The sequence below is a fragment of the Staurois parvus genome, unplaced genomic scaffold (assembly GCF_062004578.1).
Source record: "Staurois parvus isolate SC_StPar_1 unplaced genomic scaffold, SC_StPar_1.0 ptg000863l, whole genome shotgun sequence".
Taxonomy (NCBI): Eukaryota; Metazoa; Chordata; class Amphibia; order Anura; family Ranidae; genus Staurois; species Staurois parvus.
In genome coordinates, this window is record NW_028318659.1 from 159,917 (window position 1) to 185,249 (window position 25,333).

The 25,333-nt window shown below is 48.7% G+C and overlaps 1 protein-coding gene across 2 annotated transcripts in view; it reads right to left on the minus strand.

Moving 5' to 3' along the window:
• Nucleotides 1-15,644: 15,644 nt before the first annotated feature.
• DGLUCY (D-glutamate cyclase) overlaps nucleotides 15,645-25,333 on the minus strand; it is a 44,770-nt gene continuing 35,081 nt past the window's right edge. For both annotated transcript variants that reach the window (XM_089655711.1, XM_089655710.1), the window contains exons 11-13: nucleotides 25,212-25,331; nucleotides 22,697-22,848; nucleotides 15,645-17,289 (exon numbers count right to left, since the gene is read on the minus strand). In XM_089655711.1, the coding sequence (XP_089511837.1) occupies nucleotides 17,149-17,289; nucleotides 22,697-22,848; nucleotides 25,212-25,331 (413 nt within the window). In that variant the 3' untranslated portion in view covers nucleotides 15,645-17,148. The remainder of the gene's footprint in view (nucleotides 17,290-22,696; nucleotides 22,849-25,211; nucleotides 25,332-25,333) is intronic.

The window sequence follows — 25,333 nt, forward strand, 5'->3', positions numbered from 1 at the left end:
GGTCTCTTTAAAGGGCAAAGTGGCATTGGAGGGAGATTATCAAAATTGGGAGGAGCCAGCATCTGGAGTAGCTGCATGGCAACCAATCAGCTTCTCTCCTTAATTTTCCAAGCTGAATTCTAATTATGGCATTTTTTTTTCACAGTTAAATTGGTCTAACTTGGACCAATGTATGTATGTATGTATGTATCAGGGGCGGACTGACCATTTGGAAACTCTGGCACTTCCTGAGGGCCCGGGGGCAGTAGGGGGCCCCATGAGATGCCCCTGGTACCTTTTTCATAGGATTTTTTGAGTTTGGGCCAGGACACAGGGGCCCCATGGTCCCCTATTGCCGGGGGCCCCATGAGCTGTCAGTCCTGGTATGTATGTATGTATGTGCTATATTGTGGAATCCCTGGGGAGGCTGGAAATCACTGGAGTAGACACTGCTACTACACCGCTACTACAATGATCTCCACTAGCTTCTGGGTCCCGTGCTGAGCAGCTGCCCTGCTGCATTGTGTTTGTCACTGGCATTATTTATTTCTCAATGAATGCAAAGTGTTCTATGATTGGATAAGGTGGAGATCATGATGTCACCACCTCATCCAATCAAAGAACGCTTTGCATTCATTGAGAAAATACAAAGGCTTCCCTGAATGGCACCTGTGCCTGGGAGCAGGGGGCTAGTGGAGATCACTGTAGTAGCAGTGCCTAATGGGTGCCATTCAGGGAAGCCTTTGTATTTTCTCAATGAATGCAAAGAGTTCTCTGATTGGATGAGGTGGTAACATCATGATCTCCTCCTTATCCCATCAGAGAACACTTTGCATTCATTCCAGGGCGATCCTACAGGTATGGTCTATACATACTTACAGTTGCAAGAAAAAGTATGTGAACCCCTTGGGATTACGTGGAGTTTTGCATGAATTGGGCATAAAATGTGCTCTGAACGTCATCTAAGTCACAACAATAGAAGAACACAGTCTGCTGAACATAATACTACACAAACATTAGATGTTGCCATGGTTTAATTGCACATAACATGTAAACATTCACAGTGCAGGGAGGAAAAAGTATGTGAGGCCCTAGCTTAATGACTTCTCCCAGAGCTAATTGGAGCCAGGAGTGAGCCAACCTTGACTCCAATCAGGTTGATGATATTGGATGTGTTGCTGACAGCTGTCCTGCCCTTAAAAAACACACACCTGTTTTGGGTTTACTGGTTTCAAGAAGCACTGTCTGATGTGAACCATGCCTCACAGAAAAGAGCTCTCAGAAGACCTACGATCAAGAATTGTTGACTTGCATGAAGCTGGAAAGGGTTACAAAAGTATCTCCAAAAGCCTTGATGTTCATGTGTCCACGGTAAGACAGACTGTCTACAAATGGAGAAAGTTTAGCACTGTTGCTACTCTCCCTAGGCGTGGTCGTCCTGTAAAAATGACTGCAAGAGCACAGCGCAGAATGCTGCATGAGGTAAAGAAGAATCCCAGAGTGTCAGCTAAAGACCTACAGAAATCTCTGGCACATGCTAACATTTTTGTTGACACATCTACAATAAGGAAAACATTAAACAAGAATGGAGTACATGGGAGGACACCACGGAGGAAGCCATTGCTGTCCAAAAGGAATATTGCAGCACGTTTGAAGTTTGCAAAAGAGCACCTGGATGTTCCACAGCACTACTGGCAAAATATACTGTGGACAGATGACACCAAGATTGAGTTGTTTGGGAAGAACACCCAACACTATGTGTGGAGAAAAAAAGGCCCAGCACACCAACATCAAAACCTCATCCCCACTGTGAAACATGGCGGAGGGAGCATCATGGTTTGGGGCTGCTTTGCTGCCTCAGGGCTTGGACGGATTGTTGTCATTGATGGGAAAATGAATTCCAGAGTTTATCAAGACATTTTTCAGGAAAACGTACGACCATCTGTCCGCCAACTGAAGCTCCGCAGAGGATGGGTGATGCAACAGGACAATGACCCAAAGCATACAAGTAATTCAACAAAACAATGGCTGCAACAGCACAGAATACGCCTTCTGGAGTGGCCCAGTCAGAGTCCTGACCTCAACCCCATTGAAATGCTGTGGCATGACTTTAAGAGAGCGATTCACACCAGACATCCCAAGAATATTGCTACACTGAAACAGTTTTGTGAAGAGGAGTGGTCCAAAATGACTCCAGATTGTTGTGCAGGTCTGATCTGCAACTACAGGAAACGTTTGGTTGAGGTTATTGCTGCCAAAGGAAGGTCAACCAGTTATTAGGTCCAAAGGTTCACATACTTTTTCCTCCCTGCACTGTGAATGTTTACATGTTATGTGCAATTAAACCATGGCAACATCTAATGTTTGTGTAGTATTATGTTCAGCAGACTGTGTTCTTCTAATGTTGCGACTTAGATGACGCTCAGAGCACATTTTATGCCCAATTCATGCAAAACTCCACGTAATCCCACGGGGTTCACATACTTTTTCTTGCAACTGTACATTGGTCCAAGCTGGACCTAGTGATTGGCTTCTGGGCAAGGTGACAGTGTTTTTAAAGTACAATTTGTCTTTAAAGTGAAACTTTAATTCTTTATACTGCCAGAATTAGTAAATAGATAGGAAGGTATATCATAGTTACTTGCTCTAAACTTTTTCCTTTTCTTCAGTTACTTCCTGGTCTCTGGCCTAGGAAAATGATGTCATACATCCCAGGAGTCTTCAGGAGGGGAGGAGGGGTTTTATCAGCTAAGCACACACTCCTCCCCTTATACCTGAGCTAAGGGCAGATGGAGTCCAGGGAGTAAATGCTACTTGAATCATCTGCCCTTACTCAAGATGGCCAGAAATGCAAGGGGGTGTTTTTTCAAAAGGAATTTCTTAGCAAAATTAAAGCATGGAGACATGGAGGGATGGGGGTGTTTGCACTGAATATTAAAAATTAATCAAATAGTGTTTTTTAGCGTTTTATGTGTTAATGTTTAGCCGCTTTTTTTGCGTTTGCGTTTTTTTGAGGTTTTTTTTTACCAAAAAAATTTTTTTCTTGGTCCAAAAAAGTCCAAAAACTCTGGTTTGCCGTGATTTATCACGTTTTGCCGCGTTTTTTAGTGTTAGAGCGTTTTACAGCTAAAAAACTCACTTGTTCTGGGTTTTTTTCCAGCCATAAAACATTGATTCCAGTCTATGTGTGTATGGACACATAGGATAACACGCCGGGGATGGACACATAGGATAACACGCCGGGGATGGACACATAGGATAACACGCCGGGGATGGACACATAGGATAACACGCCGGGGATGGACACATAGGATAACATGCCGGGGATGGACACATAGGAGAACATGCCGGAGATGGACACATAAGATAACATGCCGGGGATGGACACCTAGGATAACATGCCGGGGATGGACACGTAGGATAACATGCCGGGGATGGACACATAGGGTAACATGCCGGGGATGGACACACAGGATAACACGCCGGGGATGGACACATAGGAGAACATGCCGGAGATGGACACATAAGATAACATGCCGGGGATGGACACCTAGGATAACATGCCGGGGATGGACACGTAGGATAACATGCCGGGGATGGACACGTAGGAGAACATGCCGGGGGTGGACACATAGGATAACATGCCGGGGATGGACACGTAGGATAACATGCCGGGGATGGACACCTAGGATAACATGCCGGGGATGGACACGTAGGATAACATGCCGGGGATGGACACGTAGGAGAACATGCCGGGGATGGACACGTAGGATAACATGTCGGGGATGGACACATAGGATAACATGCCGGGGATGGACACATAGGATAACATGCCGGGGATGGACACATAGGATAACATGCCGGGGATGGACACATAGGATAACATGCCGGGGATGGACACACGGGATAACATGCCGGGGATGGACACACGGGATAACACGCCGGGGATGGACACATGGGATAACACGCTGGGGATGGACACATAGGATAACATGCCGCTGATGGACACATAGGATAACATGCCGGGGATGGACACATAGGAGAACATGCCGGGGATGGACACATGGGATAACACGCCGGGGATGGACACATAGGAGAACACGCCGGGGATGGACACATAGGATAACATGCCGGGGATGGACACATGGGATAACATGCCGGGGATGGACACATGGGATAACATGCCGGGGATGGACACATAGGATAACATGCCGGGGATGGACACATGGGATAACATGCCGGGGATGGACACATGGGATCACATGCCGGGGATGGACACATAGGATCACATGCCGGGGATGGACACATAGGATAACATGCCGGGGATGGACACATAGGATAACATGCTGGGGGGGTTACTAGATGTAGAAAAAACGTCTAAAGCCAAAAACAGCCGCTGTAAAAACGTCCCGTGTGCGTGAGGACAGAAAACTGAACTCCAGATTTTTGTTAAGCCCAAAACTGTTTTCCGGTCCACTGCAGGCATTGTGTTCTGTGGAGGAGATGGGCAGCTCCAATGCACTTACTGACACTTCCAAAACAAGAACGAAGTCTGAAAGTCTTTCTTTATGAGGTCCGGTTCACACTGATGCGGTGCGGGATTCGCAGTGAAATCTGTGCATTTCCTGCACCACATCAGAATCGCTCTCTGTTCTTTAGAACTGCTGGGAGGTGTCGGCATTAAGTTCATGACCCCCCAAAAATGGTCGTCAAAACGCAGTGCGATTGGATAAATCGTATCGCATGGGTGTTCAAATCCATGCAATCCGATTTCAGTGCTGGAAAAAAAAAGTATAAAAGAGATGTAAAAGTGAGCGCTCTAAAAACAGCAGCTAATGCACCAAAGGTAACCAATATAAAACTTTCATCAATCAAAAATATAAATAAAGTGCAGCGCTAAAATATCAATGTAAAGTGAAAATTATGCAAATGATCACAAAGTGACAGTCTGTGCAGGTCTAGGTGAAGATAGTATCAATCGCGATCCTGTGTCGGTGCTCCCAAAGTGATATGGTAAGAGTACGCACTCACCAGATGCGCAATGTTAATTAAAGCAGTAAAGGTCCCCTCTAGGTATTGGATGTGGTCCTGGACAGGGAAGGTCCTCCCTCTGCATATAGGTGGTGCTGTAGGTGCTTGTACCGCAATGGATTGGCACATGTCCTGACGGGCAGCGCGGAGCACTTGGCTTTGTGTATTGGATAGCATTGCGCTGCTATGCCTGGCTACCCAGAGCAATTGATTTCCAGAGCTACTTGGATCCAGCGCTGTATAACTATCCAGAGAGGGGAGTTCCTGATATATAGGCTTCCATATCCATCCACCCCTTAAAGAGGCCTCTGGCCGCCTGGTTCCATCATCTGAGAGCTCCAATGCAGAGGGAGGACCTTCCCTGTCCAGGACGACATCCAATACCTAGAGGGGACCTTTACTGCTTTAACATTGCGCATCTGGTGAGTGCGTACTCTTACCATATCACTTTGGGAGCACCGACACTGGATCGCGATTTATACTATCTTCACCTAGACCTGCACGGACTGTCACTTTGTGATCATTTGCATAATTTTCACTTTACATTGACATTTTAGCGCTGCACTTTATTTATATATTTGGGGAAAAAAAGGGTCCCGCACTTTTCCTGTGGGTGCGTTCTGCAATTTCAGCCGCACAAAATGAATGGCTCAAACCACACTGCAAAAGAATCGCATGTGATTTGAGCAGGAATGTGGTGCAATTCCTGTCCAAATCATATGCTGTTTCCCTCATCGCATCGATGTGAACTGGGCCTCATATGTTACATAGTTACATATTTACATAGTTAGTCTGGCTGAAAAAAGACAAAAGTCCATCCAGTTCAATCATTAAAAAAAAAAGTTATATTCCTACACCCACAGTTGATCCAGAGGAAGGCAAAACCAACAAAGCACGATCCAATTTGCTCCTGCAGGGAAAAAATTGCTTCCTGATCCCCCGAGAGGCAATCGGATATTCCCTGGATCAATATCCTATGGAAATATGTGGGAACTACTGTTGCAAAGGGAAGAGCATAACCTCGGCATCACTTTAAATGTGCATTTATTTCGACGCTTCCCAGTGAACTCAGGACACATCTATGTATAACTGACCCAAGAAGTCTTTATTTGATTCCACAAGTAGCCAAAAGGAAAACAAAAGATGTCCAACGCGTTTCGGGGCCCCAAACACTGCCTTTCATTGTGCCTTTAGTGTGTAAAATAGAGTCCAATGGGCTGATTCTCCTGGGCACATCCATTAAAGCCAAGACAATACTCGGTGTTAGTAGATGAGCAATGCACAAATGGTTTTAGTCACTAAAACCTTGATGAAGAATGTTTGGGGCCCCCGAAACGCGATTGTGCACTTTGATTTCTTTTTGGTCACTTGCGGGATCAAATAAAGACTTTTGGACTCTGAGAAATATTTGTTTGGAAAACCTTCTGGCTCAATTATGCCCAGATGATTCAATTTGGGTCACCACTGCCTCTTGGGAGGGGCCCGTAATTTGAGAGCTCCAGAATCTAAACCATCTGGCTGAGCTGGGGACTTCTATTTGTTCTGGTTGGAGAGTCATGCGCACCCCCACTTTTCTTTGAGTTTCACATTGGCAACAGGGTCTCTTTAACTGAAATGCTTAGTGAATTTAAGCCCGGGTTCACACTGATGCGGTGCACCTCTGATGTGATGGAGGAATCTCTGATGTGATGGGGAAACCTTTGATGTGATGGGAGGACCTCTGATGTGATGGGGAACCTCTGATGTGTTGGGGGAACCTCTGATGTGATGAGGGAACCTCAGATGTGATGGGAGGACCTCTGATGTGATGGGGAACCTCTGATGTGTTGGGGAAACCTCTGATGTGATGGGGGAACCTCAGATGTGATGGGAGGACCTCTGATGTGATGGGGAACCTCTGATGTGTTGGGGGAACCTCTGATGTGATGGGGAAACCTTTGATGTGATGGGGGAACCTCTGATGTGATGGGGGAACCTCTGATGTGATGGGGGACCTCTGATGTGATGGGAGGACCTCTGATGTGATGGGAAGCTTTTATATATTGGAGGACTATGATGCAATGGGGGTCTCTGGCTCTGATGTGATGAAGGAAACCTTTGGTGTGATGGGGGGACCTCTGATGTGATGGTAGGACCTCTGTTGTAATGGAGGACCTCTGATGTGATGGAGGAACCTCTGATGTGATGGGGGGACCTCTGATGTGGCGAGGGAACCTCTGATGTGATGGGGGAATCTCTGCTGTGATGGAGGAACCTCTGATGTGATTGGAGGACCTCTGATGTGATGAGGAAACCTCTGGTGTGATGGGGGGACCTCTGATGTTATGGGAAAACCTCTGTAGTGATGGAGGAACCTCTGATGTGATGGGGGACCTCTGATGTGATGGGAGGACCTCTGATGTGATGGGAAGCTTTTATATATTGGAGGACTATGATGCAATGGGGGTCTCTGGCTCTGATGTGATGAAGGAAACCTCTGATGTGATGGTAGGACCTCTGTTGTAATGGAGGACCTCGGATGTGATGGAGGAACCTCTGATATGATGGGGGGACCTCTGATGTGGCGAGGGAACCTCTGATGTGATGGGGGAATCTCTGCTGTGATGGAGGAACCTCTGATGTGATTGGAGGACCTCTGATGTGATGAGGAAACCTCTGGTGTGATGGGGGGACCTCTGATGTTATGGGAAAACCTCTGTAGTGATGGAGGAACCTCTGATGTGATGGGGGAACCTCTGATGTGATGGGAGGACCTCTGATGTGATGGGAGGACCTCTGAGGTGATGGGGGAACCTCTGATGTGATGGGGAACCTCTGATGTGATGGGAGGACCTCTGATATGATGGGAGGACCTCTGATGTGATGGGGGAACCTCTGATGTGATGGGGAAACCTCTGATGTGATGGGAGGACCTCTGATGTGATGGGAGGACCTCTGAGGTGATGGGGGAACCTCTGATGTGATGGGGGAACCTCTGATGTGATGGGAGGACCTCTGATGTGATGGGAGGACCTCTGATGTGACAGGGGACCTCTGATGTGATGGGAGGACCTCTGATGTGATGGGGAGCTTTCATATATAGGAGGACTATGATGTAATGGGGGTCTCTGACTCTGATGTGATGGAGGAATCTTTGATTATGATGGGGGGGAGATCTCTGATGTGATGGGGGACCTCTGATGTGATGAGAGGACCTCTGATGTGATGGGAGGACCTCTGATGTGATGAGAGGACCTCTGATGTGATGGGAGGACCTCTGATGTGATGGGAGGACCTCTGATGTGATGGGAGGACCTCTGATGTGAAGTTATTTCCATTGAAGTGGTTGTGTTCATCATCCCAGGCTCAGGTTTCCCATTGATAAGTAACATTTAACGTTTACATTGTAGACTGCAGAACCTCAAGATTTTGCACACTTTTAAAGCACGCCACAACTGAAAAAAAAAAAGTTGACTATAAAGAGGTGCATTCTGGGAGCAGACACACTATCACTGCAGTGGGTAGAAGGTATGGCAGTGTCTGGGATGCCGGTATTTCGGGCAGGATTCCCGTCCGTATTGAGGTGATACACAACATTCCTAATATCTAGAGCCGGAAGAACTAGACTGGAAACCATTTGTGGCTGCTTCTGCATTATTTATATCTCCCAGAAAGCTGATTTCCACTCTCGTGGTTTGTTTCTTTTTCCAGAAAAGAACAGTTTGTTGTGCTGTAAAGTCTAGTTGTGGCAGAACCGGGAAGTCTAAAAGTCTACAGTCACTGGATAATAATAGTGCAGACAGCGAAAAGAAATAAAGCTATATAAAACGTAAAGGGAATCTGTAACTTGGCTCATCGCCGCAAAACAACAGGTTCACTTTATCCTCCCTAGCGGTCTGGTAATGTCCATATTTCTGTGCTCAAAGCGGTACATTGTTTTGCATGGAAATATGTATTTTTTTTATTGTAGGCTGTAATTCTTAGGAATAACTCACTGAAATCTGTCCGAACAAGAGTCTAGTAAACATCCCGGGGAGGATAAAACTTGAAACACGAAATCATAAATTATAATATAATAAATAATCATAAAAAATAATATAATAATAATAAATGTAATTCAATAATATAATCAAACCAAAAACACTGAAATGTGAAATAGAGCGCCAAGTTCGCACATCGCTGAGCTCAGTCGCAGAATCGTTTTCAGTGTCTGATGAGGAATTTCCCCCACCAATCATTATCACTCAATTCTGCAAGTGGTTCTGATTTACTATCGCTGTTCTCTAGCCGGTCTAAAACCACGTCTGACCTAAAGGGACACTTTTTGGACGCCATGGACCTTTCTCAGTTTCCAGGCAGAAAGGGCGGTAAAAATGCAGGCAGGGCGCCGGACAAAGCACTCGGGACACAATGTATGTGAAATGGTTTGATACAGGAATGTTATACTATGTGATTTTAGTGTATTTAGTGAATGGCACTTTTTAAAAATTTTTGAATTTCCCGCCAGTTCCGTCCCCCGTACGTCCCGACGTCGCAGGGGACGGAACCCCGGAAGACAGATGCCGGCATCAGCCGGAGGACATTACAGGGGACACTGCAGGGGGGACATCGCGGGAGCGCAGGACAAGGTAAGAGAAGAAGAGATCCCGGAGCAACGCTGCAGTGTATTCCCGAGTGTAGCTCGGGGGGGGGTTACCGCTTGTGGTGCTGAAACTTTACCCCGAGCTACACTCAGGAATACCGCCAGGGGGGTTAATGCAGACGTCCCCAGCAACATATTTCCTCATACTCAGCCACCACTGGCAGCCAGGGGGGGGAATGAATGAAATGAGGGTTCCAGGTATTAATATATTCATTCAGCTTGGACAAACGTAACTATGTACACAGGGCAGACTGACAACTCATGGGGCCCCGGGCAATAGGGGATCATGGGGCCCCTGTGTCTTTGCCAAAACTCAAAAAAGCCTATGAAAAAGGTACCAGGGGCATCTCATGGGGCCCCCTACTGACCCCGGGCCCTCGGGCAGTGCCCCAGTTTCCAAATGGTCAGTCCACCCCTGGATGTACAGTATATACCGTCCAATGGGATCCCTCTAGAAGCTGGGAATCACCATGGAAAACACGGCTACTACAGTCACCGCCACTGTTGTCCGGGTCCCATCCCGAGCGACTGTCCTGCTTCATTGTGAACACAGGAGGTCTCTGCACAGGCACCAGAGATCGCTTCACATTCTTATCAATGACTGCAAAGTGTTCTGTGACTGGATGAGGTGGAGAGAGAAGAGCAGTGACGCCCTCTGACCTGGAAATTAGTGGAGATCACCGGAATAGCCATGTCTACTAGAGTCCTTCGCAGCTTCCAGAGCAGGGGTCTCCGGAACCTTCCAGTACGAGGGCCACACAGTACATTTTACATATATTCATGGACCAAAGACATAGTATTATAAATAGACGAATCCTCCTTCATATCAGAGTCCCCCTTACATTATGTCCCCATCAGCGCCCCCACATACATCAGAGTCTCTCCTGACATCAGGGTCTTCATCATAGTTCCCCTAACATCAGTGCCCTTATCACAGTTCCCCTTACATAATCCTCCCCATCAGAGTTCCCCTTTACATCAGAGTTCTCTTCTACATTAGGGTCCCCATCAGAGTTCTCTTCTACATTAGGGTCCCCATCAGAGTTCTCTTCTACATCAGGGTCCCCATCAAAGTCCCCCTTACATTAGAATCCCCCTTATGTCAGACACTTCATCCGAGTTCCCTTCTACATCAGAGTCCTCATCAGAATTCTCCCTTACATCAGAGTCTTCATCAGAGTTCCCTTCTACATCAGGGTCCCCATCAGAGTTCCTCTCTACATCAGGGTCCCCATCAAAGTTCCCCCTTATATCAGAGTTCCCCCTCACATCAGAGTCCTCATCAGAGTTCCCTTCTACATCAGGGTCCCCATCACAGTTCCCCCTTACATCAGAGTCCTCATCAGAGTTGCTCCTTACATCATTGTCCCCATCAAAGTCACCCCTTACATCAGAGTCATCAGAGTTCCCTCTTACATCAGAGTCCTCATCAGAGTTCCCCTCTACATCAGGTTCCCCATCAAAGTTTCCCCTTACATCAGAATACCCATCAGAGTTCCCCCTTATGTCAGAGTCTTCATCAGAATTCCCCCTTACATCAGAGTCTTCATCAGAGTTCCCTTCTACAGCAGGGTCCCCATCAGAGTTCCCCCTTATGTCAGAGTCTTAATCAGAATTCCCCCTTACATCAGAGTCTTCATCAGAGTTCCCTTCTAGATCAAGGTCCCCATAAGAGCTCCCCCTTTCATCAGAGTCCTCATCAGAGTTGCTCCTTACATCAGGGTCCCCATCAGAGTTCCCTTCTACTTCAGGGTCCCCATCAGAGGTTGCCCTTACATCAGAGTCCTCATTAGAGTTCCCTTCTACATCAGGGTCCTCATCAGAGTTCCCCCTTACATCAGGATCCCCATCAGAGTTCCCTTCTACATCAGGATCCCCATCAGAATTCCTCCTTACATCAGGATTCCCATCAGAGTTCCCCCTTACATCAGGATCCCCATCAGAATTCCTCCTTACATCAGGATCCCCATCAGAGTTCCCCCTTACATCAGAGTCCCCATGAGAGTTCCCTTGCACATTAGGGTCTCCATCAAAGTTCCCCTTTACATCAGAGTTCCCTTCTAGGTCAGTGTCCCCATCAGAGTTCCCCCTTACATCAGAGTTCTCTTCTAGGTCAGGGTCCCCATCAGAGTTCCCCCTTACATCAGAGTTCCCTTCTAGGTCAAGGTCCCCATAAGAGTTCCCCCATAGATCAGAGTTCCCTTCTAGGTCAGGGTCCCCATCAGAGTTCCCCCATAGATCAGAGTTCCCTTCTAGGTCAGGGTCCCCATCAGAGTTCCCCCTTACATCAGAGTTCCCTTCTAGGTCAGGGTCCCCATCAGAGTTCCCCCTTACATCAGAGTTCCCTTCTAGGTCAGGGTCCCCATCAGAGTTCCCCCATACATCAAGTTGAAGCAGACAGGCAGCCTCTGCTGACCTGAATCCTCAAGCTGTGCAGATTGCGGTGGTTGTGGAAATACCACTGACCCTAGCCGTGCGTCGGGTAAAATCTTGTAGTGAGCCAAGTCTGGCCCAGGGGCTGTAGCTTGGAGACCCTTGTTCTGGAGGGACCCCACAGGTATGGTATATGCACAGATACATCGGTCCAAGCTGCAACAATGTAATTATGGAAATATATCCGTACCGGGAATTCATCTTTAGCGGAATGTCGGGGGAGTGAAGGAAAGATCAGCAAATGTTGCAGAGGAGGGGAGATTAAAGCCAGACCAGGGGCGGACTGACAACTCATGGGGCCCCCGGGCAATAGGGGATCATGGGGCCCATGTGTCCATACCCAAACTCAAATAAGCCTATGAAAAAGGTACCAGGGGCATCTCATGGGGCCCCCTACTGACCCCGGGCCCTCGAGCAGTGCCCGAGTTTCCAAATGGTCAGTCCGCCCCTGAGCCCGACCACAATTTTGCCCTGCGTGGGTGAATGGTTTTAAGGACTTCATTCCGTATACTTCCTGTGTGATCTGGTTGTATAGAGATCCGGAACTGCAAGCGCTGATGTGAACTATGACACTGACAACCGTATCACCTACTTTCTGTGCATTTTGGATGCAGAAAAAAAACAACAGAAACGCGAAAACGCAGAAAAAATGCAGCAAAAACACAAGTAGAAAAATGCAAAACAAAAACACAAAATGCATATATGTGAACGGAGCCTATGGGCTGGTTCCCACCATAGAAATGCAGTCCAGATGCATTTCCGCATGTGCGTTTTTGGTCCATTCCAGTGCGTTTTTTTATACATTTGACCGCATTCCATTGCAGTTCTGTGCAGGAAAAACGCACCCATGTTCTAATTTTTTTTCCTGCAACTGGAACGCACTGGAACTCCAAGCGCTGATGTAAACGATGACATTGACAACCATATCACCGACTTTCTGTGCATTTTGAATGTAGAAAAAAAGCAACTGAAATGAATGAAGTGTGAACCGGCCCTTAAACAGATGAAAAACAGATGTAAACGGGTGAAAAAAAAAAAACCATGTAAATGGAAATAAACAAACTAATTTTTCGTTTGCATAAACGGATAACGCCTGTGAAAAGGGAGCCGTGGTTACACAGCAGTCATTTATTGCTGGACTGGATGGGAAGGGATGGGGTAGATGATGTAGCTGGTTCATTAAAGCCGATTCACACATAGGAGCGTCAAAAAATATTGACTTTAATGCAGAGCAAATATAATTTTCAACATGGAGTTTGCATGTTCTCCCTGTGCCTGCGTGGGTTTCCTCCGGGTACTCCGGTTTCCTCCAACACTCCAAAGACATGCTGGTAGGTTAATTGGATCCTGTCTAAATTGTCCCTAGTATGTGTATGTATGAATGTGAGTTAGGGACCTTAGATTGTACATTCCTCGGGGGCGGGGACTGATGCGAATGTACAATATATATGTAGAGCGCTGCGTAAATTAAAGGCGCTATATAAGTACCTGAAATAAACAAACAAACATCCATTCATACCAAAATCCAGACATTTCCTCCGGATCACAAAGCATTTTTTTGCCTGTGTACATGCCATGGGGATTAGGTAGTAATCTCTGTCTGCATCCACATCTAATGTTACAGCAGCACCTATTGGCCAGAAACAGAAATGCGACTCTATACTTTGGCGTGCCATAGGACAAGCGGATCACCGGGGGCCGGGTTACCTCTACGTGTTGCGGAAACGTGCGCAGTACATTCCACCCCAACGCACTTTGCATTCAAAATTTTGCAACACTTCTGATTTTTCTTTTTGGGACGAGCGATGCCAGTCCATTGGGCTGCCTTACACACTGACTCCACCTTTTGCACCATGTTACACCTGCCTATAAGTGGAGCTCCACCCAAAAGGGAAAGTTCCACTGTAAGGACTGGTCCCCCCGCCGCTCCCTGTTAAGGATTGGCACCTTTGGGGAGTAGGGGGGTGCGCCTGAAATTGACAGAATCGCCGGGGAGATCGGAAGCAGAAGTTGTTGTCCCCCCCCCTCCCCATAGTTTTCATGGACAAAATTTCAATTCAGCTCAGTGGAGTTGAGTGTCATTTGACAACAGGATAAAGTTCCACGTTTGCACCAAGTCTGCTAATGTCCACAATCATGTTACCTTGTAATTGTACATTGAGGGAACCATCGGAGCTCCCAGCAATGTGCAGAGCTCCCGACTCCATTCAGATTTGTGTTCCAGAGTTGCAGAATCAATAAAAGGCACCAAATCCTCTGATTTATTTATTTTTTCCTGCCGATTATTCAGAGAGGACTGTAGGAATGTTGAGTTAAAACAATTGCAATAGTGCTTAGCCAGCCCTGTGATAATGTGGCTTCAATCCCATATAACTGATTCCATGTAATGGAGAGTGCCATGAGGGCGGCAGTCCTCAGCATACGCAGGTGCGTCTGATAGTACAGAGACACTGGACCAAATATGAGGTATGCAGGTGGGTGAGACCTGGTGACCAACACATCAGTGCTAAAGTGTCATAGTGAAAGTACTCAGCCGGAGGACCAAAGTTCTCGTAGTGGAGGACCAAAGTTCTCGTAGCGGAGGACCAAAGCTCTCGTAGCGGAGGACCAAAGCTCTCGTAGCGGAGGACCAAAGCTCTCGTATCGGAGGACCAAAGCTCTCGTATCGGAGGACCAAAGCTCTCGTAGCGGAGGACCAAAGCTCTCGTAGCGGAGGACCAAAGCTCTCGTAGCGGAGGACCAAAGCTCTCGTAGCGGAGGACCAAAGCTCTCGTAGCGGAGGACCAAAGCTCTCGTAGCGGAGGACCAAAGCTCTCGTAGCGGAGGACCAAAGCTCTCGTAGCGGAGGACCAAAGCTCTCGTAGCGGAGGACCAAAGCTCTCGTAGCGGAGGACCAAAGCTCTCGTAGCGGAGGACCAAAGCTCTCGTAGCGGAGGACCAAAGCTCTCGTAGCGGAGGACCAAAGCTCTCGTAGCGGAGGACCAAAGCTCTCGTAGCGGAGGACCAAAGCTCTCGTAGCGGAGGACCAAAGCTCTCGTAGCGGAGGACCAAAGCTCTCGTAGCGGAGGACCAAAGTTCTCGTAGCGGAGGACCAAAGCTCTCGTAGCAGTCCGCTCCAAGAGCAGGAAAGCTTCGGGTTTGCAGCCCTCTTCTGACTAGGGACATCTCTATAGCAAACAACAAATAACAACAAAGAGGGTGCAAAGCTATGTGCATGAAAAAGTTTATTCAAATATGTAGATGCCAAAAATATACCCACAAAGGCTGTAAACGCTGTAGACCTCAAGGGATACACAGACCCCAACGCTGGCATTGGATACAAGGTATGAGAACTTTGCTGCGATCTGGACACCACTCACTAGCAAACAAATGAACCGACAGGTTTCTAGGGCGAAACCCTCTTCTTTAAAGCTTGGCTACTAACTAAGCTCTGAGGAAGAGGGTTTTCCCTAGAAACGTGTCGGCTTGCTTGTGAGTGAGTGGGGACCGGGTTATATCAGAGCACTCGTACCTTGTATGTATGGACAGCTTTGGGGTCTGTATATCTCTTGAGGTCTACAGGCTTTACGGCCTTTGTGGATATATTTTTGATATCTATATATTTTAATACATTTTTTAAAAAGGTAATGCTCAAGGCTTTGCATCCTCTTTGTAATTTGTTGACCAGGTGACATTACAGATACACTGTCCCATGGAGTGTGCAGTGTTGGTGGTCTGACCTGGTGACAGTACAGCAACAATGGGCCCCAGTATGAGGTGTGCGGTGCAGGTGGGTCTGACCTGGTGACAGTACAGGGACACTCAGCCCCAGTATGAGGTGTGCGGTGCAGGTGAGTCTGATCTGGTGACAGTACATGGACACTCAGCCCCGGTATGAGGTGTGCGGTGCAGGTGAGTCTGATCTGGTGACAGTACAGGGACACTCAGCCCCAGTATGAGGTGTGCGGTGCAGGTGGGTCTGATCTGCTGACAGTACAGGGACACTCATCCCCGGTAGGAGGTGTGCGGTGCAGGTGGGTCTGATCTGCTGACAGTACATGGACACTCAGCCCCGGTAGGAGGTGTGCGGTGCAGGTGGGTCTGATCTGCTGACAGTACATGGACACTCAGCCCCGGTAGGAGGTGTGCGGTGCAGGTGAGTCTGATCTGGTGACAGTACAGGGACACTCAGCCCCGGTATGAGGTGTGCGGTGCAGGTGGCTCTGATCTGGCGACAGTACATGGACACTTAGCCCAGGTATGAGGTGTGCGGTGCAGGTGGGTCTGACCTGGTGACAGTACAGGGACACTCAGCCCCGGTATGAGGTGTGCGGTGCAGGTGGCTCTGACCTGGTGACAGTACAGGGACACTTAGCCCAGGTATGAGGTGTGCGGTGCAGGTGGCTCTGATCTGCTGACAGTACATGGACACTCAGCCCAGGTATGAGGTGTGTGGTGCAGGTGGGTCTGATCTGCTGACAGTACATGGACACTCAGCCCCGGTAGGAGGTGTGTGGTGCAGGTGGGTCTGATCTGCTGACAGTACATGGACACTCAGCCCCGGTAGGAGGTGTGCGGTGCAGGTGGGTCTGATCTGGCAACAGTACATGGACACTCAGCCCCGGTAGGAGGTGTGCGGTGCAGGTGGGTCTGATCTGGCAACAGTACATGGACACTCAGCCCTGGTAGGAGGTGTGCGGTGCAGGTGGGTCTGGGTCTGATCTGGTGACAGTACAGGGACACTCAGCCCCAGTAGGAGGTGTGCGGTGCAGGTGGATCTAATCTGCTGACAGTACATGGACACTCAGCCCCGGTAGGAGGTGTGCGGTGCAGGTGGGTCTGATCTGGTGCCATACAGGGACACTCAGCCCCGGTATGAGGTGTGCGGTGCAGGTGGGTCTGATCTGGTGACAGTACATGGACACTCAGCCCCGGTATGAGGTGTGCGGTGCAGGTGGGTCTGATCTGGTGACAGTACAGGGACAATCATCCCCGGTATGAGGTGTGCGGTGCAGGTGGGTCTGATCTGGTGACAGTACATGGACACTCAGCCCCGGTAGGAGGTGTGCGGTGCAGGTGGGTCTGATCTGGCGACAGTTTGCTGGTTACAATGTAACATCCAGGAGACTCTTGATCATGTCAGAATGAGTGTTGAAGAATGGAAGTCCATCAACCTCCATGGCCAAATTTCCCGTCTTTCCGCTGCGGACTCCATGTTGGACCAATATTTCCAGCAGCTTCTCCTCCTTTTAGAATAAAAAAAAAGTACATAAAACATATTCTGGAAAAATGATTCTTTCACCTTTTAGGACAACAAGGGATTCATAATTCATAAGTGTTTGAGGTCACACTCTATTTTAACCCCTAAACCTCGACAGTACGCAAATATGCGGCCTCTCGGTGGCTGGGCCTTGACGCTGAGTGGCTGCATATTTGTGTACCATTAAAAAACACACGCCCTGCCCGCTCCCAGCACATGTCGGTGATTCACTGAAAGGTCCAGATCTCCCCTTGCGATCGGGACCTTTTCCGATCATGTGACAGCGAATCACGGCGGTCACATTACCCTAAAACCCCGCCCTCCTCCCGGCATCTGAAACCTCTTAAAGGGCCGGGAGGCACCAGCACGAAAAGGTTAAAGGAGCATGCTTTGATCTCTCAATGTCCTCCATAGACCCGCCATAGTGAAATCCCCACCTAAAGTTCAACTCCTCAGCTGAGCTGCCAGAGACGCCAGTGATGTCATTCATCCTTCACGCTAATATATAGAGATTGCTGGTGAAAGTAGTTCAGCTGAAATGCCATTCTCAGCCTTTCCCAGTGATGCCGAGGGTGGGGGGAAGGAGGGATAGCCTCCGCAAAGCAACAGACACCAATAAAAAGTCTGACACTTCAGGGTTCAAAGGAGACAGTGATGGTGCCTGGCCAATCACCAGGAATCAGCAACATTGTCACATAGCTGGAAACATAGTAACAACTTCGGGTCAGTGTGTAGCCACGCCCCCTGGACTCCCATCCACGGTGCAGGCCGGGCTAAGAGTCTGTCTGAACTGCTATCGAAGTTGGAGAATAAAACCAGTGTCCCGCAAGCCGCACACCGAGAAATCCTGTGCATCAGAGAGTTGACAGCAGCCTCGGTTTATCTCTGTCCCAGGCTACACTTACGACGCGTTTCACCCTGGGCTTGGTCGAGGAGATGAAACGCGTCGAATGTGTGGCGGGGATGGAAATAAACTGAGGCTTCTGTCATCTCTCTGATGCTAGGGACTGCTTGGAGTGCGGCTTTCGGGACACTATTTTTATGCTGTCACACAGCTGACATAACTCTTGAGTGAAACGTGAGCGACTCAATCCTTACTCAGGGCGGCTTCTCCTGCTTCTTGCAGCTGATCAGAGTGGCGGAGGGAGCAATGAAAAGGAACGTTTTGCTGCTGGAGAGAAGCAGATTAACGTAAACCTGTTGCTGTGACCTAAGCGTGGCTCTCCAGGATTGCTTTTTCAAACTAAAGTGGTTGTGAACCTCAGACATGAAATATGAACAAAGCATATCCCTCTATAGAGTGTATGTGTCTCAATTAAGAGCATTAAGTGTAATTTCTGTCTGCTGCTTCATTCCTCTGCTATCAGCATAAATCACTTCTAACAAGTTTTCCTGACACCATAAGAAATATGGTGACAGGGGAGGGAGTTCCACTACACAGCCTGTGATTGACAGCCTCAGCTGTGTTCCTGTGAGCTGTGTGAAGGGGGGGTGTCTCTTCCCTCCAATCAGCTCTCAGAACTCTCCTCACTGAACTCTGCAGTGTGTAATTGCAGCTCTCCATCCCGTTTCTTCAGACAAGCTTTATAAATTCAGCACTTTGCATGGATCTAGAGAAGAGAATACTGCAGATAAACAGGTACAACTTATGTAGGAGGAATTGTTTCATCTCTTCACTTCACTAAGTTATATGTAAGGGTTTACATCAACTTTAAAGTGTTACTAAACCCTGCATTCACTATATCTGGTCTCCCCGGACCCCGCATTCACTATATCCACTCTCCTCGGACCCCACATTCAACATATCCGCTCTCCCCGGACCCCGCATTCACTATATCCGCTCTCCCCGGACCCCGCAGTCACTATATCCACTCTCCCCGGACCCTGCATTCACTATATCTGCTCTCCCCGGACCGTGCATTAACTGTATCCGCTCTCCCCGGACCCCGGATTCACTATGTCCGCTCTCCCCGGACCCCGCATTCACTATATCTGGTCTCCCCGGACCCCGCATTCACTATATCTGCTCTCCCCGGACCCCACATTCACTATATCTGCTCTCCCCGGACCGTGCATTAACTATATCCGCTCTCCCCGGACCCCGCATTCACTATATCCGGTCTCCCCGGACCCCGCATTCACTATATCCGCTCTCCCCGGACCCTTCATTCACAATATCTGCTCTCCCCGGACCCTGCATTCACTATATCCTCTCTCACCAGACCCCACATTCACTCTCTCCCCGGACCCACATTCACTATATCCGCTCTCCCCCGACCCTGCATTCACTATAACCGCTCTCCTCGGACCCCGCATTCACTATATCCTCTCTCCCTGGACCCCGCATTCACTATATCCGCTCTCCTCGGACCCCGCATTCACTATATCCGCTCTCCCCAGACCCCACATTCACTGTATCCGCTCTCCCCGGACCCCGCATTCACTATATCCGCTCTCCCCGGACCCCGCATTCACTATAACCGCTCTCCCCGGACCCCGCATTCACTATAACCGCTCTCCCCGGACCCCGCATTCACTATATATGGTCTCCTTGGGCCCCGCATTCACTATATCCGCTCTCCCCGGACCCTGCATTCACTATATCTGCTCTCCCTGGACCCCGCATTCACTATATCTGCTCTCCCCGCACCCAGCATTCACTATATCTGCTCTCCCCGGACCCCGCATTCACTATATCCGCTCTCCCTGGACCCCGCATTCACTATATCCGCTCTCCCCGGACCCTGCATTCACTATATCCAGTCATTCACTATATCCGCTCTCCCCGGACCCCGCACTCACTATATCCGCTCTCCCCGGACCCCGCATTCACTATATCCGCTCTCCCCGGACCCTGCATTCACTATATCCACTCATTCACTATATCCACTCTCCCCGGACCCCGCACTCACTATATCCGCTCTCCCCGGACCCCGCATTCACTATATCCGCTCTCCCCGGACCCCGCATTCACTGTATCTGCTCTCGCCAGACCCTACAGTCACTATATCCGCTCTCCCCGGACCCCGCATTCACTATATCCGCTCTCCCCGGACCCCGCATTCACTATATCCGCTCTCCCCGGACCCTACATTCACTATATCTGTTCTCCCCAGACCCCACATTCACTATATCCGCTCTCCCCGGTCCCTGCATTCACTATATCTGCTCTCCCCGGTCCCTGCATTCACTATATATGGTCTCCTTGGACCCCGCATTCACTATATCCGCTCTCCCCGGACCCTGCATTCACTATATCTGCTCTCCCCGGACCCCGCATTCACTATATCTGCTCTCCCCGCACCCAGCATTCACTATATCCGCTCTCCCCGGACCCTGCATTCACTATATCCACTCATTCACTATATCCGCTCTCCCCGGACCCCGCACTCACTATATCCGCTCTCCCCGGACCCTGCATTCACTATATCTGCTCTCCCCGGACCCCGCATTCACTGTATCTGCTCTCCCCAGACCCTACAGTCACTATATCCGCTCTCCCCGGACCCCGCATTCACTATATCCGCTCTCCCCGGACCCCGCATTCACTATATCCGCTCTCCCCGGACCCCGCATTCACTATATCCGCTCTCCCCGGACCCTGCATTCACTATATCTGCTCTCCCTGGACCCCGCATTCACTATATCTGCTCTCCCCGCACCCAGCATTCACTATATCTGCTCTCCCCGGACCCCGCATTCACTATATCCGCTCTCCCTGGACCCCGCATTCACTATATCCGCTCTCCCCGGACCCTGCATTCACTATATCCACTCATTCACTATATCCGCTCTCCCCGGACCCCGCACTCACTATATCCGCTCTCCCCGGACCCCGCATTCACTATATCCGCTCTCCCCGGACCCTGCATTCACTATATCCACTCATTCACTATATCCACTCTCCCCGGACCCCGCACTCACTATATCCGCTCTCCCTGGACCCCGCATTCACTATATCCGCTCTCCCCGGACCCCGCATTCACTGTATCTGCTCTCGCCAGACCCTACAGTTACTATATCCGCTCTCCCCGGACCCCGCATTCACTATATCCGCTCTCCCCGGACCCCGCATTCACTATATCCGCTCTCCCCGGACCCTACATTCACTATATCTGTTCTCCCCAGACCCCACATTCACTATATCCGCTCTCCCCGGACCCCGCATTCACTATATCTGCTCTCCCCGGTCCCTGCATTCACTATATATGGTCTCCTTGGACCCCGCATTCACTATATCCGCTCTCCCCGGACCCTGCATTCACTATATCTGCTCTCCCCGGACCCCGCATTCACTATATCTGCTCTCCCCGCACCCAGCATTCACTATATCCGCTCTCCCCGGACCCTGCATTCACTATATCCACTCATTCACTATATCCGCTCTCCCCGGACCCCGCACTCACTATATCCGCTCTCCCCGGACCCTGCATTCACTATATCTGCTCTCCCCGGACCCCGCATTCACTATATCCGCTCTCCCCGGACCCCGCATTCACTGTATCTGCTCTCCCCAGACCCTACAGTCACTATATCCGCTCTCCCCGGACCCCGCATTCACTATATCCGCTCTCCCCGGACCCCGCATTCACTATATCCGCTCTCCCCGGACCCCGCATTCACTATATCCGCTCTCCCCGGACCCCGCATTCACTATATCCGCTCTCCCCGGACCCTACATTCACTATATCTGTTCTCCCCAGACCCCACATTCACTATATCCGCTCTCCCCGGACCCCACATTCACTATATCCGCTCTCTCACAGTACACAGAACATGGAAATGCAATTATTTTAGTAAATATAAACTGCTAAACACCTTTTCTCATCAGCAGTATATAGCAGTCTTGTGACTTCTATCAGTGTCCAACCGAGCACTGGTTAAAGCTTGTAGGAGGAGTTTTCATTCTCCTCTCACTGCCCTATGAGATTGCATAACCCCTGGCCCCTCTGTCTGCAAAGTGCTGATTGGCCCTGTGCTGATCACATGCACTCACATGAAAAAGAAAAACTCTCTAGCAATGCACACCAAAATGAGCATGTGCAGAGTGTCCCTGAGGCTGTGTTCTATCAGGAAATGAAATGGGGACAGTAGAAGAAGGGGAGGATCAGAGAAGACAGGATCAAACATCCTTTTTACACAATGCAGAGGATTAACCCCTTAGGTTCCACAGTGAGTATAACAATCATGCTTTCCTGCACCTACAGACTGATTGTACTGTTGTGGGTTTAGTAACACTTTAAATGTTGGCGTGGAATCTATAACATAGTATGCAGCGTCACAGATATGGGAAAGGTTTGTATGTTGTGTCTCTATATGATATATGGTTACATTTATATACGCCAGTATAACAGCCAGCCAGGTTTGCAGGACTCGGTGGGTGAAACTCTCACCTTGCTGACAGAAGGCAATGAGGACACCCAGCTCTCCCGCTCTGACAATCTGGGGAATCCAACGGCTCTTCTCAGGTATCGCTCATGAATCTCACAGGTATTTAGGAGATACAAGGCGCAGGATACGGCATAACCCCCCCAGTTAGACACACCTAGGAGACACAACAGTCAGGTCAGTATTATCCTTCTCTCTAAATGGATACAATGTATAAGTAAGACAACACTATAGGGCCCATTTACCCCCCCCCCCCCGGTTGACATCTGTGCGGGTGGTGCCGCTGCGGATCCGCATGAAAATCCATGCAGCCGCACCACCCGCACGGAGGAGTGTGGACCCGCAGGCGGGTGTCATTAGTTCTAATGGCCCGCCACCCGCACTGGGAAACGCAACCGTACTGAGAACCGAGGTTCCCGTGGGGGCTGCGTTTTCCAAAGAAGTGCAGGGACTTCTTCCCTGCATGTCCCGGGGCACGGGAGTCCATTCAAATGAATGGGCTCTCGTGCCCGAGCAAAACGCGGCCCGCACGGCCGCATGGGTGTGAACCAGGGGTTACACTGTAGTGCACCCCAGTAAATCATGTACCCAAATGTGCTTTATCGTGTGTTGAACGACACTAAATGTCAGCCCATTCCTTTGGAATTTTGGGTGCGTGTGCATTTGGCTGCCAATCAAATTAAAAGCAATGCACATACACCTGGTGTGTGCAGCAGTAAAGCACACAGTATCACATGGAATATCGCAGCACACTATAAGGCCCCATGTACACGGGACACTTCTGAACGATGGAAACGGACTGCTGGAAAACGTAGGTAAAAAATGTCTGTTTAGCTGCGTTTGCATAACGCATTTATGTGAGTTTGTATTTAGAAGTGTTTTTTAAAGATAAGCACAGGAGAACCTCCCAAATGCCCAGAATGCACTGAAAAGTGGTAAATTATTAACTATTTCAGAGTGTTTCCGAGAAAGACAGAGAGTAGAAGCAGAGATGGCAGTATGTGTTGAGATTAGCTTAGGTGTGAGTTGCTCATTAACATTTCTTTTGTTTCCAAGGTTGGGAAAGGTGTCTGGTGGAGGGAGTCATTATGGCCACCTGGCAGAAGGGCTTCATGAGGAATTTGAGGTGTGAATGGTCATTAACATATCTTTTGTTTCCAAGGGTGGGAGAGGTCTAAGGTGTGAATGGTCATTAACATATCTTTTGTTTCCAAGGGTGGGAGAGGTCTGAGGTGTGAATGGTCATTAACATATCTTTTGTTTCCAAGGGTGGGAGAGGTCTGAGGTGTGAATTGGTCATTTCAATGTGTGACAAGCTTGGTAGGAACATCCTGTGTTCAGTGTTTTGTCCATTTGAGCACCTTGAAAATGCTTTGCATGCATTTTTCATGATGAAAAAAGGCTCTGGACAGTATCGGGAACTGGAAGAGTAAAAAAAAAATTCAAATGAAAGCGTTTATAAATGCGATTTGCTGCGTTTAGCCATGTTTACAAGCGTTTTGCGTTTGAAACGCTGATAAAATCGATGTCTGAACACAAGTTTGTTGCATTCAAAAAAACAACTGTAAACTCAGCTGCCTGTAAATGACTGTAAAAGAAGATGTGTACATGGACACATAGGAGAACATTAGGGAGAGTTCAGGGGCTGCTGAAAAAACGCTGAACAGATCCTAAAAGTCAGATTATCAGCTGCAGTTACATGGGGCCCTAAAACAGAATCAGCTGTGCAAGCTGAATGAAACATCACTGTAATTGATGTCACCTGGGGTGGGGTCACATGCATGATGTCCCTGGGTGGCCCCATCCCTTATATATTGAGGGCATTTGTCCTGGTATGGTTCAGGAGGGGAGGGGCGCTCACTCGTCCTCCCCCCCTCCTTTCCAGACCTGGCAGGCTGCATGCTCGGATAAAGGTTTGATATGGATTTTGAGGGGGGACCCCCACGCCATTTATTTTTACATTTTGGCGAGGGAGTTCCCCGACCCGAATGGCTTGGTATGGATGGGAGGGGGGACCCCATGCCATTTTTTTATTTATTATGGTGCTGGTTTGTAAATGTAATTTTCGCTTTTTTTTCCTTCACTAAAGCTCAGAAATTCAGCTGTCACTTCCCCCCAGCTAAAAGAGAGAAAGTTTTCTTTTAGTTTATTTCCCCAAGTTAAAAGAAACAAATGGTTCCTTTTAGTGTCTTAAAAGAAACAAAGTTTCCTGTAACTTCAGGGAAAGTGACAGTTAATCTTGTGATCTATAGTGAAGAAAAAAAAGCCGGCAATTGCTTTTAAAAATCAGCACCGACATACACTTCGTATTGCGAAAAAAATTTGTAAAAAATTTGTAAACCGAGGCATTACTTTCAATGGATTTTCATTCGTAAACCGAAAATTACGTTAGGTGTTCATACACTGAAATACACCTGTATTGGATTCTCAAAAATACATATTGTTTGCATAGTCATTGCAATGTTGGTGTCATAAAATGAAAGTGTATGCCGTGACCATGGATTACCTTTAAATACATACCAGCGATAACTGTGAAGTCAGCAGCCACGTCACAGGCAATGGTGTCACCATTTGGAATATGCTTTTTCACCAGTTCTTTCACCTTGCCGGTACCAAGTTCATTCCCTCCATCGCCGATCCCT